Source organism: Impatiens glandulifera, chromosome 1 (assembly GCF_907164915.1).
Source record: "Impatiens glandulifera chromosome 1, dImpGla2.1, whole genome shotgun sequence".
Taxonomy (NCBI): Eukaryota; Viridiplantae; Streptophyta; class Magnoliopsida; order Ericales; family Balsaminaceae; genus Impatiens; species Impatiens glandulifera.
In genome coordinates, this window is record NC_061862.1 from 155,750,369 (window position 1) to 155,772,726 (window position 22,358).

Here is a 22,358-nt window from a genome sequence, read left to right on the forward strand (position 1 = left end):
CAAATAAACATAAAGACGAACACATAAACATCGACACAACACACTTAAACAGATAACTTCTTTTTCAAAGCTCGTTATTGTACCAAAAAACTCCCTTGGTCTTGCTACTCTCGTCGGACTCGACATAAATGCACTTTCCCACTTCCCTCCACAACGCGACAATAAACGGAGTGCTATCAAACCTATAGTACTCCCCCAATATCGGCCTAAGCACATTTGTCGCCTCCTTCGCATGATAATGCGACATCGTGGAGAACAAATGATGGACTAAGTGGGTGTCCGTTATATTATGAAACACCTTATTCAATATTCCAAAATCACGGTCAACAGTAGACAGGGCTCCCTTGAGCCAGTCCCACTCAGAGACATCGTAACGGGGCAGCGTCGGGTGCGTGTGTTGTAGGAACGTGATGGTGATAAGAAGCGCGTTAAGGATCAAATAAGGCATGCCATAAACACAAACCAACCAAACAAATCCCTTTTCCACAGTGATCCTATACAAGATGTAATAAGCCAAGCCAATCCCCACGTCGGAAACGAGTATCTGCAGCCTCTCGCGGTTGTTGAAGATCGGGGATTGAGGGTAGTAGTGGGACGCGAAGCGATCGTAACTACGGCCGTTTGCGTTGAACAAGAGGTACATAGGCCATCCGACTAATAGGGCTCCGACAAGTGTGAAAAAACGACCGATGGGGTTGCTTAGGTATTTCGCATACCACACCATTTCATATTTGTATTTGGGCGGAAAGACCTCGTCACTCTCGATCGAGCCGGTGTTTGAGTGATGACGACGGTGACTAAATTTCCACGAGAAGAACGGGATCAATTGTGACGAGTGAAGGAAGAAACCGACGGTATCGTCCACCCATTGGTAATCGCTAAAGGCATGGTGACCGCATTCATGACCAATGACCAATATACCGAGTTGAACGCAACCTTGACAAATCCAATATAAAGGCCATGCCACAACACGATAGTATTGGGGTAGGAGGGGTATGTAAGTGGCAGCGACGTAATATAAAAAGGATAAGATGGCGAGATCATGAAAAACGTGGTAGAAAGATCGAATAAGAGAACGTTCAAAGCAATGGGGCGGGACGGCTTTCTTGAGATCGCCTAGTGTAAATGGAGGTGTCTCATGTGGAACTCTCTTGTCATACTCGGAATTGGTTCTTTTTCGGTGTGTCATGCTAGGTGCAACTTCTCCCATATTGTTCCCACCAACCTAGCTATTTTGATCAATAAATTGAGAACATATTATTAAAGAACACACTTAATCAAATGATCAGAAATAATTAAAGCATATAGATATAAACACATACCAAATTTATTTCCTCTTTGATCGGTCAAGTAATTAATATTAAGGTGTGAGGTTTACTCATAGAAGTTCATTCCTATAAATAACACCTCTTTTGGACCCCACTCTCATGCAAGCTTAAACGTAACTGCACTATTACATGGACACGTGCTTATGTTCCTATTTTGCCAAAAGGATAATATTCAATTTCCTATCTTAATTTGTTGCATTAGAAGACTATAGTATTATTCTTGCATTAAATAAGGATCGATGTAACGCATGTAAAATATGACTTTAAAGATGTAACATATGACTTTGTACTTTGTAGGAGTAGGTAATTAATGAGAGAGACCATTTTAATAGTTGCACCCTCCTCCGCCCATCCTCTTTTCCATAGTTGTAGGGATTTACTTGAGATAAATTTATCATTCTAAAATAAAACGTGTCAATTGAGATAATAATATAAAAATCGAGAAAAAAAATTACGGTAAAAATGTGATAATATTTTTAATTTACTCTTATATATATTTAAATTAACCACAACTTTCAACCAGCAATCCAGACATTTTGAAAATTAAGCATATAAGTAGAACTTATACTCGGCAATCCGAACACTTTGAAAATTAAACATCATATTATATATATATTTTTAATTCTTACTTAAAAAGTTGAACTTATATTGTTAGGTTGCGAGTTCAAAACATACATATAATATTTTTAATTGTTTTAAGTTTATGGGTGGGTTAACCCACAATTCGACTCAATTATCCATTTACTATCACATATATATCCAAATTAACCACGACCCGACAATCCGGACACTTTAAAAATTAAGCATTATATATATATATATATATATATATATATATATATAGATATAGATAGATTAGTTAGTTAAAAAGTTGAACTTATATTGTTAAAATGTCTCGCGTTCATCAAATTTGATGTTGAATTTAAAATATAAAGTCTTATTAGCCTATTTGGTTAAAGGGTTGTACTTGGTTTGTTAGGTTGTAAGTTCAAAACATACATATAACATTTTTAAATTTATTTTCAACCGTTTTAAGTTAATGGGTGGGTCAACCCACAATTCGACCCAAATATCCATTTACTCTCACATATATATTCAAATTAACCACAATTCTCGACCCGGAAATCCGGACACTTTGAAAATTAAGCATCATTATATATATATATATATATATATATATATTAGTTAGTTAAAAAGTTGAACTTATATTTTTAAAACGTCTCGCATTCATCAAATTTGGTGTTGAATTAAAAATGTAAAGTCTTATTAGCCTAGTTGGTTAAAGGGTTGTACTTGTTTTGTTAGGTTGCGAGTTTGAAACACACATATAACATTTTTAATTTTATTTTTAACTGTTTTAAGTTAATGGGCGAGTCAACCCACAATCCGACCCAAATATCCATTTACTCTCACATATATATCCAAATTAACCACAACTTTCGACCGACAATCTGGACCGACAATCTGGACACTTTGAAAATTAAGCATCATTATATATATATATATTAGTTAGTTAAAAAGTTGAACTTATATTTTTAAAACGTCCCACGTTCATCAAATTTGGTGTTGAATTGAAGTTGTAAAGTTTTATTAGCCTAGTTGGTTAAAGGGTTGTACTTATTTTGTTAGGTTGCAAGTTCGAAACATATATATAGCATTTTTAAATTTATTTTTAACAGATTTTAGTTTATGGGCGGGTCAACGCACAATTCGATCTATGTATCCATTTACTCTCATATATATATCCAAATTAACCACAACTCTCGACCCGACAATCCAGACACTTTAAAAATTAAGCATCATTATATATATATATATATTGTTTTGTTAGGTTGTGAGTTCGAAACATACATATAACATTTTTAATTTTATTTTAACCGTTTTAAATTTATGGGCGGGTCAACCCACAATCCGACTCAAGTATCCATTTACTCTCACATATATATCCAAATTAACCACAACTCTCGACCCGACAATCTGGACACTTTAAAAATTAAGCATCATTATATATATATATTAGTTAGTTAAAAAGTTGAACTTATATTGTTAAAATGTCCCGCGTTCATCAAATTTGGTGTTGAATTGAAAATGTAAGGTCTTATTAACCTAGTTGGTTAAAAGGTACGTTGTATTTGTTTTGTTAGGTTGTGAGTTCGAAACATACATATAGCATTTTTAATTTTATTTTTAACCGTTTTAAGTTTATGGGCGGGTCAACTCACAATCCGACCCAAGTATTCATTTACCCTCACATATATATCCAAATTAACCACAGCCCTCGACCCTACAATCCGAATACCTTAAAAATTAAGCATCATTATATATAGATTTGTGTCATAATCCTATATTATTATGATGTAATAATATATTCTAATCTCCTCAATAATATTTTCCCTTTTGAGTGATGTATACAAATTTTATATTGATAAATCACGTTAAATTTATATTTTTCTTTTTTTTATTTACGTCATTTTTAAAGATTAGTACGATATCAATAACCATAATATCTCATTTTAACTTAAAATATTTTAAGAAGAATTGAACTGTATATATAGTTAAAAAGGAATATATGTTTTACTAAATGATATGAAAACAGACAATAATAATCAAATCAAACAATCATGCATGTTTTGATTTCTTCTCCAACCGATCATATATATATATATATATCATATATATATATATATTTCAAATAAGGGAATATGCTTTTTCTCTAAATAAAAAACAGACGTCAATCTCAAAACAAAAGGACAAATCAAACAAATTAATTTTCTTTTGTTTTGTTGATCACGTGCGTTATTCCTGACCGATCAAGGAGAGAGACCGTCACATTTGTTTTTTTCTTCCTTCAACAAATTAATTTATTTTTTTTAATTAATAATGATTTAAACGGTTCAATCATCGGTTAATTCATTCAGTCTGGCAATTTTATTTGTTTTCATTAAAAAAATCTATTAAATAATATATATATATATACTTTCAAATATGCTTCAAAAATGATAATAATATAGAAAAATATATTAATTAAAATACTATCTAAGTTCTATAATTATATACTACAATAAATTCTATTCTAATTAGCCTAATTTTTTTCAATTAACATTTTAAGAATTAGCATAACATTATACCGTTGTTGTCTCCGTTTCAACTAAAAACGTTTTCAGATAAAATCGAACTCGTAACCGTTTGGTCTCTTAAACTTACTCTTTTGACCGAGATAATCGAACCCACCCTTGCACCCGACCGATGAATTCCACACCCGATCGAGAAATTTTTAGCATGGGCTTGATTTTCGACAGAGAAAATAAGCCCAACATGGTTTTAGATCGAGGATTTCTAGCCTCGACCGATAACTTTCCGCACCTTGACCAAGAGCTTCCCGCACCCGATTGAGAATTTCTAGCCCCGACAAAAAATTTTCCGCACCTCGACCGAGAACTCCCTAAACCTGACAGATGATTTCTAGTCAAACCGAGAATTTCCCACACCTTGATCGAGAGATCCCCGCACCTGACCGAGAATTTCTAGTCTCAACCGAGAACCTCCTGCACCTAAACTCAGAGTTCCTAACACCCGACCGAGGATCTCTAGCCTAGGACCGAGGGCTCCCCGCACCTCGACCGAGAGTTCCCTGTACCCGACCGAGAGGTCTCGACCCATGACCAAGGGGTTTTAGCCCTAGACTGAGGGATCGACACCCTCGACCGAGAGGACCGGTCCTAGGGTCCGTTTGTTTGGATTTATAATTTCAATTTTTTAATTAAACCATTTTTTAAAAATTTGAAAAAAAAATCAATTTTTTTTAAAAATATTTTCATAAAAAACATTTTGATAAAGGCCATTTGAAATTTATTTTTAAATTCTAATGACTTAAACGAATATTTTTTAGGTACTTTCCTAAAAAAATCGTCTACATTAATTGTAGGTATTAACATTTAAATATTATTCTGTAATTTTAAATGCAAGAAAACTTGTGCATGTCTAAGACTTAAAAAATAATTGGTTAAATAAAATTTAATAAAATCCATTTTTTAAAATCAAGATTTTATAAAATAAAGATCGTTCTTTAACGGGTACAGAGAATATAGTGCGAAAGTCCTTTCCCGAGTATCATCAAACATCAAGCTTAAAAGAATCTCTGGTCAAATATATGTTTGTATACGTATACAAAACGTTTTATTGGCTTTAAATTAAAAATCAATTGACGACTCTTTTATTAAATAAACAATCTTTTAAATTAATTATTTTTAATTAATTTAAATACATATTTCTTTCATCAAAATATAATTTGATTATTTTAAATTTAAAAATTGTTTAAATCTGATCATAAAATTAATTATTGTTATAATTAATTTTAAAATATTAAAACATAATTTTATAAATATTTTAAAATAATATTTATTAAAAAGATTTTTAACACAAACTGTTGTTGAAATTTCTCAAATCTCGAGTTTTTTCTGGGACAAGAAATTTTCGATATTAAAATTACATTTCAGTTAACAACATAACATTTTAGTTTAAAAGTCATAATATTTTAGTTTTAAAAACATTAAATTTCAGTTTAAAAACTATAACATTGCAGTTTAAAAATATTACACTCCATTTATAAAACATAATATTTTAGTTTTAAAAATATAACATTTCAGTTTTAAAACTTAACATTTCGGTTTACAAATCATAACATTTAAGTATTAAAAATATTATATTTAAGTTGTAAAAATATAACATTTTAGTTTTAAAACACTTACAGAAACACTCTCAAAATATTTTTAACACAAATTGTGAATTTTTGATGATCCCCTGCTCTTCCAATAAACCAAAGGCATTTACAAACTCACTCAACAACTCGTTGTTTGAGGAAGGGTAGTCTTATTCGTACTCTTCTTCTAATAGTCTTATTCGCTTCGAGGTTTTGATAGGCAGAAGGCTAGAAGGGAAAGGAGAGAAGAGTCGAGATAGAGAAAACGGGAAGGGGAATGGACTAGAGTTAGGTGGGAATGAGATGAGAAAAAAGGAATAAAGAAATTTTCATCGTATAGAATCCCTCCCTGTATATTTATCTAATATTATTATTAATAATAATAAAATTAAAGAAATTCTCGATTATTAGTTGAAATATAAATATTTTTTAAGCCTATTTGATTGAATTTTATTATTTTATCCAACTTGCAGGATAAATAACTTCTATTTGGTGGCTCCAAAAATTACAAATAATTCTTTTACATTATTTAAATCTCTCAAGTCTCGTCCCGGCTTAGGGGACACGAGCGGAAGGTAAGGCATCGGCTTCGACCAATTTAAAATTGGTCGTGAACTACCCTTAAAGACGGTTCGTCGGGTTTATAAGCGTAAAATTGTCAGTTTTATAAGCTTAAAATGTATTTGCGCTATTTTCTAATGAAGAACCTCAAATTGTATAATTAGCAATACAAGATGCACGTGTCGAGACATTACATCTCCACCTTTTTATTTTTTTGGTAAAATGCATGGTGACCATATTCATGACCGACAGAGGACCAGCCCTTTTCATAATCAATTCCACTATGTAGGGACATCATTAAAGGAGTTCAAAATTCAAGGTCCTTTATCTTTAAGGTTTTGTCCCAAACACCGATAAACCCTTCATCATATTCTACAAATCAAGACCAAGTTATTTGAAGAGAACAAGACCAATTCTCCCTAGTTTAGTTTTTTCTTATTTGACATAAATAACATGGTACATAAAACATAATGAAACACCACTCAAAGGTAAATACTTCACATTATAACAACACAACCTATATTACATAAACAAACTAACAACATTGACAATTTATTCTTGTTCAGAAGCTCTCTTTATTGTAATAGCTAATCATTTAAGGAAGACTTCTTCATTGAGCCCAATCGAAACACACACACATACACACACCGACAACAGCACGACACAACACAACACAAAGACAAGACATCAAAACACAACACAAACTAAACAGCAGCATCGAGAATCTCCTCCTCTTTAAAACTTGTTATTGTACCAATGAACTCCCTTGCTCTTGCCATCCACGTCCTGTTGAACATAAATACACTGGCTCGCCTCCCTCCACATTGCTTTCAAAAACGGCGTGCTGTCAAACTTATAGTAATCCCCCAATATCGGCTTAACCGCCTCCGTAGCCTCTTTCGCATGATAATGGGGCATAGTTGTGAACAAATGATGGACATAGTGAGTATCCGTTATATTATGGAACACCTTATTCAATATCCCATAATCACGATCAACCGTCACTAGGACTCCCCTCAGCCAATTCCACTCGGACGTATCGTAATGTGGCAACGTCGTGTGCGTGTGTTGCAGGAACGTGATCGTCACAATAAACGCGTTTAGAATCAAATACGGCACACCATAAACGCACACCAACCAAACGAATCCCTTCTCAGCGGCGATCTTATACAAGATGAAGGAAGTCAACATGACCCCAGCATCGGAAATGTATATTTGAAGCCTCTCGCGTTTGTTAAAGATCGGGGATCGAGGGTCGTAATGGGACGCGAACCGGTCGTATACGCGCCCGTTCATGTTGAAGATTAGGTACAACGGCCACCCAACTAATAACGAGCCGACTAGCGTGACTAGTCGGGTCACAGGGTTTACCAATGTTTGCGCGAACCACGGGAGTTCGGATTTAGATTTCGTCGGGAAGACCTCGTCGTGCTCGATTGAACCCGTGTTTGCGTGATGGCGGCGGTGACTATATTTCCACGAGAAGAACGGGATCAATTGTGACGAGTGAAGGAAGAAACCGACGGTATCGTCCACCCATTGGTAATCGCTAAAGGCATGGTGACCGCATTCATGACCAATGACCAATATACCGAGTTGAACACAACCTTGACAAACCCAATACAAAGGCCATGCTACAAAACGATAGTATTGGGGTAGGAAGGGTATGTAAGTGGCGACGTAATATAAAAAGGATAAGATGGCGAGATCGTGAAAAACGTAATAGAAAGATCGAACAAGAGAACGTTCAAAGCAATGGGGTGGGACGGCTTTCTTAAGATCACTTAGTGTAAATGGAGGTTTTTCATGAGGAACTCTTGTTTTAGATGATTGCAACTTCTCCTCAGACTTGGTTCTTGTTCGATTCTTCATACTATGTCCAACTTCTCCCATCTTGTTTATACTACAAACAAACAAACAAACATGCAAACAATAACCCTTTAATGTCTTAATCAAAGTAAATGGAATAAAGAATGGCAATTAATGTGCACAGGTTTCAAACAACATTAAATCTATACCGAATGTATCTCTGTTTCAAGGAGGTCGGATGAGGTTTACACATGGAAGACATCATTCCTATATATAACACCTCCTCCTCCTTTGGATCCCATTCTTCTCCATGCAAATCTTAAACGTAAGTGCCCTGTTACATGGACACATGTCTCTGTGACTTTTTTGCCACAACGTCATTTCTGATTTCTTCTTAAACCGCTTAGTTTTCAAACAATGGGCTATGCATGTACTATATATAATACAAAATAAGCAAGCAAACAAACCCTAAAAGAGTTTTGTTCACATTTGTTTGGACCGATCAAGGAAAGAGAGACAATTGTTATTTGATTCCTTCTTCATTCATCTTGGCATAAGGAAGAAGAGGCAGAAAAGTTCAATCATTTTGTCTCCCCACTTAGTTTTCTCCGGTAATAATATTAACCTCAAATTAGCCCCAATCTGTCAATACCAAAAAAATTAGAGTTTATTATCTATAACTAATTTTTACAAGGATTTTAAAATATTTATTCAATATTTTAAATATTTAACAAAATCCTGAATAATATATTAAAATAAAATAATTGGACCACCCACGTTCCACATTTTATCCACCGATCATAATCGACATTGTAAACACTAAAATTATACCCAACTAATTTATAAATTTAAAAATAATTATTTTGATAAAATAAAATCAAAATAATTAAAACAAAGGTCAAAACCTAATTAAACAATTAATTAGATTAATTATTGTGATAATTAAATCTTAATTAATTAAAGATAATATCCAAAAAAACAAATAAAATAATTTAGGATAAATATTATACTCATTTTATCTCAAATTAATTTTAAAAAAATAATTTAGGATAAATGTTGTATCAATTTTATCTCAAATAAATTATTCATTTAACCCAAAAATATACAAAATAAAATAAATAAATAAATAAATAAATAAATTTGGCAAAATATATGTCATATTAATTTTAAATATATTGTATATTTTTAAAGATTTAAAAACAAAGGCAAAAGGGTGAAAAAAAACATTTCAAATAAATCACTAAAGGTTAAATAAAAAAATAAATATGTGATCTAGTGTAGCCAAAACCTAGAAGAATCGCTGCAACACGAGTCACAGTCATCGGATAGGCGCTGGAAATCATCCAACGCCCAGGAGTTGTCCGCGTCGCCCACTGCAATGAAGCAAAGGCGCGCCCGTGAAACACTTGATCGACTAACGCATGCCTCATCGCCGTTAGCCGAAACGCGACGGAACGCTCCCTTGCGGACGAAATTCCAATGAAGCGTCCCGCGTCCAAATTTCGCCCTAACGACGTTGTTTCGTCCTGATTCGTTGTCTTTCTCGTGACGTCCGACGGATAAGAACAACAACCATCTTTGATTTTTCAAAGATAGAACTCTATCCTTTCTTCACATTTTGACATCGTTCAAAAGCTGATAGGATCACCCTACTTCATTGATCATTTCCCTTACGCATAGGGGCATCATTGCTGCCTACATCGACGACTAGCCGAAAAACAGCAAAAGACCATCAATGGTCTTTTGACTAAATAAAGCTTACTTGGTCGATGAACCGACCTTTGGAGGCTATAAATACCCTCCTTTAATCAATCTGAAGGCAAGAGATGAACTATCAAACCTCCGATCGAATTTTTTTCAGAAATCCGCCATTAAAGCTTCAAGCTTCTGGATTTTCCGGAATTATGTGAAAGGCCTTAAATCTTGGATCCAGACATCCCTCATATTTCCCTAAGGTCTAAGGAGTGTTCTTTAACTCTTGGTAAATTTCAATCATCCTCTATATTGAATTACCAGTTTGAATTGGAATTTTTACATTTCTATTTTGACAGTTTTGTATACTGTCAGGTTATTCGATTCCTTGATTGAGAAATGATCTTAGGATCATTTGTGAGCTTTCTGTTGAAATCAAACACAATCAATTGATTTAAATCAGAAAAATCCTGAAAAATTTAAAATCGGGTTTTCTATTCTTGAGTTATTGCTCAAGAACAACAACCTAGAAAGCTTCCCAACATGTTTCTAATGATATTGAGAATTTATTTGGATGTTTGATCCATCTTTATCATGTTTGATCAAAAACTATTTTTTTATAAAAAAAAAATTAGTTCTTGAATTGGTTAAAACGAACAACCAATATTCATGTTTTGGTACCAATCAATCATATGAAGTATAAAGAAGCTATTGACAAGCTTCTTACACCTCATTAAAGCCTAAAAACCAAAAACCCGATTTTTTTATCTCAGAACTGTTTTGATTAAATGGAACATCATTCAGGTTGAATGACACATCAGGATGATGTTCATAATGTTTCTAGGAATAGGCCCTGAATTAAAGGATTTAGGCCTTAATCAAAACTGAAAACTTACAGTATTTGTGTTCTTGAGGACTAGGGAAACTAGCCCAGGTCAAACTAGGACCGAGGAAAACTTAGCACATGTCTAGCTAGAACCTAGGGATACTAGTCCTTACGGCCGACAAATTTTAGCATAGGTTTAGCTAGGACCGAGTGTTCTTGATACTTAGGACCAACAAAACCTAGACCAGAGCTAACCTAGGACCGAGGAATTTCACACCCGACCGAGATTTTTCAGCCCAGGACAGAGGAATCTCGCACCCAACCGAGAATTCTCAAATATATGACCGACGAAGTTAGCCCCAGACTAACCCAGAACTGGTGATCTCTAAACCCCGACCGAGGGACTTCGGCACCCCGACCGACCAACCTAGGATCAGGGCCTTAGGCCCCGACCGATAAAAATTGCACATATGACTAAGGACATCGGTCCTAGGGTCTTTTTGGTTGCACTTTTCAAATTCCAAAATTATTTCTGTAATTCTTGGATTCTAAACCATTTTTAAAAAATCCAAAAAAAAATAAAAATGATTTCAAAATATTTTTGGGAATATTTCCACAAATAAATATTTTGATAAGGACTTGTTTGTGATTTATTTTTAAACCCTAATGTCTTTAAAAACTGATCTTCTTCAGGTATATTCCTCCTTAGTCACCATCGTCAGTAACATGTATCAGCATTTAAATATTGCCGTTAAATTTTAAATACACAAAAAAAAATATTTGCATGTCCAGAACCGGAAGAATAATTGGTTAAAATAAAACGTTATACTACAAATTTTCAAAAGCCAAGGTTTTCTTAAGTAGAAACCGTTTTTAAAATGGGTACGAAGGATGAAATGTGAAAGCTCTTTCCCGAGTATCACCAAACTACGAACCAAAACGAATCTCTAATTAAAAATATGTTTGTATACGTATGCCTTTTAATGGATTTTAAACTAAATATCAATTGGCGACTCTTTATCAAATAAAAAATCTTTTAAAATAATTATTTTTAATTAATTTAAATAAAATATTCTTTAATAAAATTGTTATTTGATTATTTCAAATTTAATCAAAACTTAGTTGTTATTAATTTCAATCTTTCGGGATTTGTTCTAATCTTTAAAATAATATTTTATTTTAAAAATATTTCTGACACGCAAACCAATGTTGAAATTTCTTGAACCTCGAGTTTTTTCGGGACAAGAATTTTTCGGGGGTTACAGACCTCTAACCTTAACTTTAACTTCGGTCAAATAACTCATTTTCTCACATATTCTTTCAAAATAGACTTTTAATCTTGTGACCTTACACTTTCACTTTGTTTAAATCAAAATTTTCAAACATTACCAATCTCTTTTTTACCATTATTTTACTCCACCATTCCTCAATTGACCTCTCAATATCAACTCAACCTTCTTATCTCACTTCGGCTAACCATACAACTCATTTCATATTTATCCATCCCATTCACAACTCACGACTTTACACTTTCACTTCGTCACACTACCAATATCATCATATATTTTACAATAAACAACTCGATTTATCAACCATCTCATCCACATATTTATGCACCCCTAATTTTGTGACCTTCGGTTTAAGTTACCAATTTCATTTAGCATCCAAGCATCTCCTCACTTTGGCAAACCATCATTATTTTTTAATAGTAAAGTTGCGAGTAATGGGTTTTGAACCATGGTCTTTATTATATACCATAAACACTGTAACCACTAAACCACTTAATATTGTTAATTTATATTTATAATTTTGTGTATGATATATAATTTATATGATTAATAATTAAAAAAATACTAAAATATATATATTTATATGATGAGAAAATATAATAAAAAATTGTTTTATGAAAAGAATATATATAATTTTAAATATATATGATGATGAGAGAAAAAATAATAAATTAATTAATTAGCAGAGAGAAATCAAATAAATGATAAGGAGAAATAAATCAAATGAAATGGACAAACAAGCGTGCAAAAGTTAACCATACAACATTGGAACAATGCATTGTGGACAAACAAGCGTGCAAAAAATATTAACTCAGTCATAAACCAAGAGGTAATGCAATCCATATTGATGAGACACTTATTATAGTCTTGACGGTAGCTCTAACAATGCTCTATATGATAGACAATGACATTCCAAAACAACTCGAGTATGAGCAACTAACAATAACAATTTTGAATATGACATGTCAAATTCATGAATTTTCAATTTAAATGTCTAATTTTTAATCATTGATCAAGATCTTAATCATAAGATTTCAACTATATCCAAACAAAAAAAATGTGTAAGAAAATATTATGAACTTTTTTTTCAAAACAAGAGAAGTTTGTCATACTCGAGTAATAACATTATTGGAAACTCAAAATGGTCATGAAGAAGGAACTTTGAAATGGTTGATTTTCTTAGGTTTTCATTACAATATACATATATAAAAAAGACAACAACATTTTTTTGCATTTTTTTCAAAATCTTATGAACTATGTTCGACTTGATTCACTTCCAAAGGGGATACATATGTAGCCTATTAATAGGTCATTCCAAATCATATCATAATTTTTTTTCCTAATCGTGAGAAATGATAACATTGTGATCCTCTTTCAAACATACGAAAACAAGAATGTTATGAAAAGTAAGGGCAAGAGAAAATCTTTTTACACTCACGATAGTCAATAGGATCCGAATTCTTTGAGAGGGAAAATGTCAAAAGATATTAGATTGTTCTTGTTCTCGTATCTTGTGATTGCTAAGGAGGGTTTAAAATCCGAGGAAACAATGATCAATAATCATCTAGGCTAGATTGAAAACCACGCATCTAAGAGGGTTGTTCGCTTCTAGGATTATTTTGTGCCAAAACTAGAACGATTAAAAAAAGCTCGAAAACTATGAAAAAAGGAAGAGAGAAAATCTCCAATAGTTGTTGAAACATTGAAATCACCACTTATCGTTCACCTAGACCTAACCTTGAATGCGAAAACAAAAATGTATGTGTACCGATTTTGTTAGATACACACCCATGGTTGCTAAAAATGATAAATATTCTTTAGTGGATGAGATATTGAAATCATCATTCTTTGTTTACTTAGCTAAATGATGAGTGCCTCCAAGGAAAGAATTGAGTGTACCGATTCTATTAGATACACCGTAATTGGTTGAGACGTTGAAATCACCACTTGAACTCATCATATCATCGATATAATTGTCGTCACAGCGAGAACGAGAATGTACTGTTTCTATTAGATATTCCCCGAGTATAATTATTTCTCTCAAAGTCCAAAGGTTTTAAAGTTTTATAATTTTCGAAAAAATAAAAATGTAATAATAGAGCCAAACAAAAAAAACAAAGTCTTGAATCCTTCAAGACTATCGAAGTACATTCATACAATCGAGCCTCGAAAATATTTTGATCCGACAAAGTGATGAAATTGGAAAATTGTTAGAGGGGTTTTAATTGAATTTCTAACTCACGATTTCTAAACAAATCAAACCCGAAGTCAACACTAAGGGAAATTTTTATTTGCATAAAAAATTATTAAACAAATACAACTTAAGTCAATACTATGGGCATTTTCATTTGCATAAAAATACGGAAAAAAAACAAACAAATTCAACCATAAGTCAACATTAGGGACATTTTTATTTGCATAAAGATCATCAAGCAAATCCAACTCTAAATCAACACTAAGGTCATTTTTATTTGCATAAAAATCTTGAAACAAATCCAACCATAAGTCAGCACTAGGGGCATTTTCATTACATGAAAATTAAATAAAATGAGCATGCGAATAAAATCCTAAGTCAATACTAGGTGCATTTTCATTGACATGAAAATAAAAAACAAGCGTGTAAATAAAATCTTAAGTCGATACTAGAGGTACTTAAAAATGTTTGATGAGAAACTCGGGACAATCTCCTCTAGGATCATACTACAAGAATGGACTATTTCTCAAAGGAAATGACTGATTCTTGTTAAAGGACACTCCTTTTAGTCCATAGAGTTAAACATATGGCTAAGTCAAAAGCAGGATTTGTTCATCATATTTCAGCTCGTTTATACAAACAAATGAAAAAACTCTAGTTCATGCGAATAACAAGTTTTGTGCAGGAGGTGGGCAAACTGTATTTTGCGCAGGGTGGGCAAATTGCGTTGGGCGCAAAAAGCGTTTTGTGTGGGGACGCAAAAAGTATTTTGCGTGGGGACGCAAAGGCGCAAAAAGCATTTTGCGTGGGAAAAAAAAGGTAAAATTTGAGAAAGGTAAAATGGTCAGAATTTATAAAAATAAATATTTTTGCAAATGTCTTTTATGGGAGTTAGTTTTGAAATGACCCCTCTTTTCTTTTGAGGGTCATTTAATTAAATTGCCCTGTTCTCCCTCACAGGGAGGGACAGAAGTGTAATTAATTATTATTATTGTGTAAAATGTATGTTTTGCCCCTTCCTTATGTGAGAGTGAACAGGGGAGGGGAGGGGAGCATGGGTCATTTGGGAGCTGAAGATCTCCTATCAGTAATAAGTGTATGAGAAAAGCAAAACAGTATTCAAACTTTGCTATCCATCTTTGATATAACGTAGAAGCATGCTTTAAGAATAGAATGAACGATTCCTTTAGAACTAGGATAGTGCATAGGTAGAAGACTTAGTAACACGAAAAATAAAAGAAATGGTACATAACCCAATATTTGTTTGACGGCGTGGGTGGTTTCACGATTTTGGGCATATCTCCCTTTGTCTTGAGATAACATCAATGTGTGCATTGTGCAACGCCGCACATGCATCTATTGATATATGCTTATTCGACTAGATATCACGACTCTCGTCGGTCGGTCGTAAGAGTCTCTATTACTTTGAAAGTCAATTTTATAAGCCTGTAATAAAATATTGACATTTTCCAATTAGACCTTCTAAAATGAAGTTTGTAATGGAATCATAATTTTCTAATGAAGATCCTCAGATTGTATAATTTAGCGTACAAGATGCACGTGTCGAGACATTACATCTCCACCATTTGTTTTTGTTTTTTTTGTCACTAATTGTGATGTTTTCAGTGCCCTTTACATCATCAATTCCACTATGTAGGGACATCATTAAATGAGTTCAAAATTCAAGGTTCTTTATCTTTAAGGTTTTGTCCCAAACACCGACAAACCCTTCATCATATTCTACAAATCAAGACCAAGTTGTTTGAAGAGAACAAGACCAATTTCCCCTAGTTTTTTCTTATACTTGACATAAAGAAACACCACTCAAAGGTATATAGTTCACATATAACAACACAACCATATATTACATTAACAAAATGATTGACAATTTATTCTTCTTCAAAGCTCTCTTTATTGTACCCAACCGAAACATAAAGTAACGCACGCATACAAGAACATAACACAACACAACACAAATTAACCAACATCGAGAATCTCTTCCTATTTAAAACTCGTTATTGTACCAATAAACTCCTTTGCTCTTGCCACCCACGTCCGGTTGAACATAAATACACTGGCTCGCTTCCCTCCACATTGCGCTCAAAAACGACGTGCTATCAAACTTATAGTACTCCCCCAATATCGGCTTAACCGCCTCGGTGGCTTCCTTCGCATGATAATGCGGCATAGTTGAGAACAAATGATGGACATAATGAGTGTCCGTTACATTATGGAACACCTTATTCAATATCCCATAATCACGGTCGACCGTGGCCAGGGCTCCCCTCAACCAGTCCCACTCAGACAAGTCGTAACGTGGCAATGTCGGGTGAGTGTGTTGCAGGAACGTGATCGTCACGATAAACGCATTCAAAATCAAATACGGCACACCGTAAACACACGCCAACCAAACGATACCCTTCACCGCGGCGATCTTATACAAGACAAAGTACGCCACCATCAACCCAGCGTCGGAAACGTATATTTGAAGCCTCTCGCGGTTGTTGAAGATAGGGGATCGAGGGTCGTAATGGGACGCGAACCGGTCGTATATGCGCCCGTTCATGTTGAAGAATAGGTACAACGGCCACCCGACTAATAGCGATCCGACTAGCGTAACTAGTCGGCCCACGGGGTTTCCCAAGGCTTTCGCGAACCACGGGAGTTCGGATTTGGGTTTTGTCGGGAAGACCTCGTCGTGCTCGAGTGACCCCGTGTTTGAGTGATGGCGGCGGTGACTATATTTCCACGAGAAGAAGGGGATCAATTGGGAGGAATGGAGGAAGAAACCGACGGTATCGTCTACCCATTGGTAATCGCTAAAGGCATGGTGACCGCATTCATGACCGAGTACCAATATACCGGTTTGAACGCAGCCTTGACAAGCCCAATAAAGTGGCCATGCAATGAACCTAAGGTTTCGTGGGAGGAGTGGGATGTAGGTGGCAGCTACGTAGTATAAAAAGGATAAAATGGCGACATCTTGAAAAACGTGAGTGAAAGATCGAACCAGAGATCGTTGAAAGCAATGGGGTGGGATGGCTTTCTTGAGATCACTTAGTGTAAATGGAGGTTTTTCATGAGGAACTCTTGCATTAGATGATTGCAACTTCTCCTCAGACTTGGTTCTTGTTCGATTCGTCATACCAGGTCCAACTTCTCCCATCTATTTTACACTACAAACAAACAAACAAACAAACAATTACCCTTTAATGATCTAAATCAAAGCAAATGGAATAAAGAATGACAATTAATGTGCATAGTTTGAAACAACATTAAATTCTTACCGAATGTATCTCGGTTCAAAGAGACTCAGGTGAGGTTTACACAAGGAAGACCTCCTTTCTATATAACACCTCATTTGGACCCCACTCTTCTCCATGCAAAGCTTAAAGCCCTGTTACATGGACACATGTCTCTACTATTTTGACAAGTAATCTACCCACAACATTATCTCAATATAAATAATACACTTGATTTTGTTTTGTTTTTTGATTTTTTTTTTCAAAATTATAGAGAACTAGCCTAACACCCCACATTCATGGCCCACCGCTTTCACTTCCCGTGAGAATTGAACCCGTGGGAATTGAACCCATGATCTTTTCGTCTCTTAGATCGACTCTTTCATTTCCCACCGAGCCACTCTAGTGGGGTTCTGATTTTTGATTTTTGTGTTTTCTTAAACCGCTTAGTTTTCAAACAATGGGCTATGCATGTACTATAATACAAAATAAGCAAGCTGGACCGATCCAGGAAAGAGAGACAAGTGTTATTTGATTCTTCTTTCAGCTTGGAAAAAGGAAGAGGCAGAAGAGTTCGATCATTTTGTTCCCCCACTTAGTTTTCTCCGACAATAATATTAAACCTCAAATTAGCCCCCAATCTGTCAATAAGTGAAAAAGAAATTAGAGTTTATTATCTATAATAAACTAACACTAACACGATCTTCAACTTAAACAACCTCATTTAGATATATCAGAATAGACCCTCAATTAGTAGAATAACGAGTTACTTAATTAAGAATGAGCTATAATGATAGTAGTTTATTAATTTAGATAAAATAGTTACTTTGTTATCCCCTCTTCTAGTTTAGGGTAACAAGAGGTGGATATTCCTAGTCTCCCTGAAATTTTGGGTTCAAACCCGTCAGGCGACAAGTTATGTGCCTGATTAAATGATTAAGTGTGTTTGCGGGTTATGTGTTTAATCCGCGAGGATTAGTCGCATTCCAAAAGAAAAGCGGAACTCAGTGTTCTAAAAAAAAATAATAATACTTACTTTTAGGGCTGCAAATGAGTCAAGCTGAGCTCAAGTCAGTCTGAGCTCGTCTCGATTAGTATTTATTAGCTTGACTCGAACTCGAGCACGAACGAGTTTATAAATTTGAGTTCGAGCTCGACTCGACTATTTACCTATGAAAAACTTGAATTAAATTAAATTTTCAAATATGTGTAAAGAAAAAATATTTATTTTAAATTTTAATATTAAAATAAATAAATATTATTTATTATCATGCTCGAAAAAGCTCGACAAGTCATCGAAAAAGTATTATATGAGTTCGAGTTCGACTCAAATATTAAACGAATCGGCTCGAGCTCGAATTGAACTTGGTCAAAGTCAAACTCAAGTCTAGTTTTGACCGAACGGTTCGCGAGCGACTCACGAACAGCTTGACTCATTTACCGCCCTAGATACTTTGTTATTCTATATAAATAATAAAATAAAAAATTATCTTGTATTCAGATTTCAATTTTTTGCAGATAAATAATATATTGTTTTTAATACATTATCTTTTTCTCTGAAATTTACCACTAATAAAAAAACAATGGACAAATAAATCAGATAGACTCAGAACAAAAGATAATCCTTGAACGGCAACACACCTTGGAGTTGGTTCTTTAGACCGTTCACACATGATATGCAAAATTAGAAGAAGAAAAAGAAAAACTTTTTATGTGCATACACATTCTTATTGAATAAATGGCATGTTTAGAATTGCAAATCTTGTTTATAATAGCTTCAACTATGATGACAATGCATTGTTGACAAACAAACAACAAATATATATATAAACAAATAATAGGTGTATGAAAAAAGTAAAACAAGATTCAAACCTTGCTATCCATCTTTGACAAAAATGTGTACAAATCTTCAATTGTGTGCCTGTTAATGAGCATGTCAGCTTCCAACTCAATTAATGTAGAAGCAAGGTTCAAATCTAAAGAAAATAATAATAATAATAAACAAGGCAAGTTCAGTGAATGATGTTATGATACTTTTAATTCAGAGTAAAAACAAATCAACATTGGTGACATTTGTTCTTTTTGACAAGAACACCCTATTGTGTTCCAAAGAATTGTATGTTCTGAACATATACTATTGCATCAAAGGCTCTTCTTCATCCGCAAGTTCTAATTTCTAAAAGTAAAACATAGTCACTAAAATCCATGTATTATGGAAACTAGCCAACATTAGAAAGAATTATCCACAAAATAGTTGGGTATATAGAATCATACTATCACATTGATCTAAATGCTCATACCAAACATAGGCTTGTGTGTGTATTGCATATTTCAGTAAAGAGAGCAGCTGAGGGTTGAAAGTGCATCTGAAACATTGGGATGGCACTTGATTCATGGTTCGGCTTCCCCTTCTTCCGAGCTCAACTCTCAATGTATGCACTCCTGTCTGAGTCAAAATAGAATGACATAAGAATAGAGCTAAAATGTTACCTTACCTCATTCAATATTTTGATTTCTAATGCAATCAAACTGTTATCATAAGAATTTTGCTTCTTAAATTTACTTTCAAGATTATGCAGTTCATGCTTTTGGGCTTCTTTGGTTCTGGTACTGTAGCAACTTCAGCATCATCCTGCCATTCAACATAAAGTTTCTTCACTTCCTTGAGTGTTTTATATAAATGTTGCAATTGACATTACAAAAGAGAGAAAAAAAGAAAGTGGATTCAATAAAATGTTATTAGAAAGCAACAAATCCAATAAAATGTATCAGCTAGGTTAATACTTGAGTTATGTATCATCTAGGTTAATCAGCTGTTGGTTCTAGGTTAAGTGCTGAACCAACAAATCAAATAAAATGTTATTAGAAAGCAAACAGCAGTTTCTCCACGAAATTTAAAAAAAAAAAATGAGGCTGAATCGAAACTAAGATTATACACGATTAATCAAACTCAACCTAGTTCGGATAATTCCAATGATAAGAATCCATACACGTTATGAGAAGACAGGGACGATCGATCTTTTAAGGAATAGAGAAACTAACAGAAGGATCGAAGGTATGATGAAGATACAGGATTTTCTTCTTGTCTGGTTCATCATCGTAGTCCATGCTTTCCAAGAGGACTGACTAACTAACTTCTCCTGTTCGAACTCGAAGAGAATAATGATTCTATGAACCTCTTAAACAAGCCGGAGACACGGTTGGACTGTTCGAACCGGGTACGACTACCAAGTTACAACATACGACCGGTTGTTTTTTTTTTTTTTTAAATGGTCAATATATAGTACAAATAATATATATAATAAAATAACATAATTTGAGAAAATTAAAAAATATTAAAATAATTCAAAAAGATGATTAATTCAAAAATATGAAAGCTGGAGTTGCTGTCCTCACCACCTAGGGATGGCAACGGGTACCCTACCCGACGGATAGTGGAGTACCCATTCCCGAACCCGATTTTCATTTCACTACCCGACCCCGACCCCGAACCCGACGGGTATCTCTACTTATATACCCATCCCCGATTCGTCGGGTACCCGATCCCCGACGGGTACCCCATTACCCGATTAAATTACTTATAAAATTATAAAGTTTGAAAAAAAAGAAACACAACTTTAATAAATAATTTTAACATTAGTTATATCAAAATATTAAAAATAAAAATAAAACCATTACTTACATACCTCATAATTTTTGTAAATCTTGAAGAAGATAAACTAGAATGAAAAAAAAAAGTAGAATGAACATTAAAAAAAAATTAGAGATTGAATATGAAGAATTATGAGAGAGAGTAATATTTTGTTATTAAAATAAAAATTGAAGTTATGTAGAGAAATATTGTTTTGGGAATATAAAATAATTAAAGTTGGAATGTAGTGTATTTATGACTATGGTTGGAGTGAAGTGTGGATAAGATCAAATTAAATGATGCATATTTATGATACATTTGCAATGATGAAGTATTTTTGAAAAGTCACACATTAAACTTTAATAATAAAAAATCAATAATATTAATATAACCGGGTATCGGGTATCGGGTTTGGGTTTAGCACACTCCCCATCCCCGACCCCGTACCCGACCGGGTACCTTCTCCCTCTCCCCATGCCCGACCCCGACCCCGAACCCGATTTAAAATACCCGAACCCGACTATCGGGTACCCACGGGTATCAGGCATACGGGTACCCATTGCCATCTCTACCGCCACCTACAAGTCTGAGTGAACATATCTGGGCGTCTCTCGAGTCACCTCAACTGACCGCCTAAACTTCACCTTCGTATCTTTTCATCTAAATCACCATGAAGAAAAACGGTTTTGACATCCATTTGTTGAAGATGAAGGTCTTCTTTCACAACCAAACTCAAAATAGTTTTGATTGTCATTAATTTAACTACTGGAGAGAAGATCTCATTGTAGTCAATACCTTCTTTCACAACTAACCTTGTATTGTACCTCATAGTTTTATCATGTTTTTCTTTAATCCTGAAGATCCATTTGTTGTGAAGTGTTTTCTTTCCCTTTGGTAGCTCAGTGAGCTCCCAAGTATGATTCAACATAAAAGAGTCCATCTCATCTTTCATCGCAGACTCCCACTTAACTGATTCATCAGATTGTATTGTTTCCTCATAGCATTCAGGTTCACCTCTATCTATCAACAAGATATAATTCAGAGATAGAGACCACCTCTCAAATGGTTTGTGATTCCTTGACGATTT

General features: G+C 34.1%; 2 protein-coding genes across 4 annotated transcripts in view; both read right to left on the reverse strand.

The window, feature by feature from the left end:
• LOC124920305 (delta(12) acyl-lipid conjugase (11E,13E-forming)-like) overlaps window positions 1-22,358 on the reverse strand; it is a 39,119-nt gene that overhangs the window by 11,226 nt on the left and 5,535 nt on the right. Inside the window, exons 1-3 of one of the 3 annotated variants that reach the window (XM_047460770.1) lie at window positions 17,686-18,473; window positions 17,456-17,574; window positions 63-1,116 (exon numbers count right to left, since the gene is read on the reverse strand). In XM_047460770.1, coding sequence (XP_047316726.1) covers window positions 65-1,116; window positions 17,456-17,564 — 1,161 coding nt within the window. In that variant the 5' untranslated portion in view covers window positions 17,565-17,574; window positions 17,686-18,473 and the 3' untranslated portion in view covers window positions 63-64. Of the gene's footprint in view, window positions 1-62; window positions 1,117-16,209; window positions 17,575-17,685; window positions 18,474-22,358 lie in introns of those variants that run through there. The other 2 variants (XM_047460771.1, XM_047460769.1) reach the window with 2 other exon arrangements.
• LOC124920307 (delta(12) acyl-lipid conjugase (11E,13E-forming)-like) lies at window positions 7,246-8,627 on the reverse strand. The gene is made up of 2 exons (XM_047460773.1): window positions 8,607-8,627; window positions 7,246-8,491 (listed from the first exon to the last, which is right to left on the reverse strand). The coding sequence occupies exon 2, from the start codon at window positions 8,479-8,481 to the stop codon at window positions 7,324-7,326; it is 1,158 nt and encodes a 385-aa protein (XP_047316729.1). The 5' UTR covers window positions 8,482-8,491; window positions 8,607-8,627; the 3' UTR covers window positions 7,246-7,323.

Bases quoted from the DNA above. Each gene is read 5' to 3' on its own strand.
- LOC124920307 (XM_047460773.1), bottom strand. From the start codon at position 8,481: ATGGGAGAAGTTGGACATAGTATGAAGAATCGAACAAGAACCAAGTCT.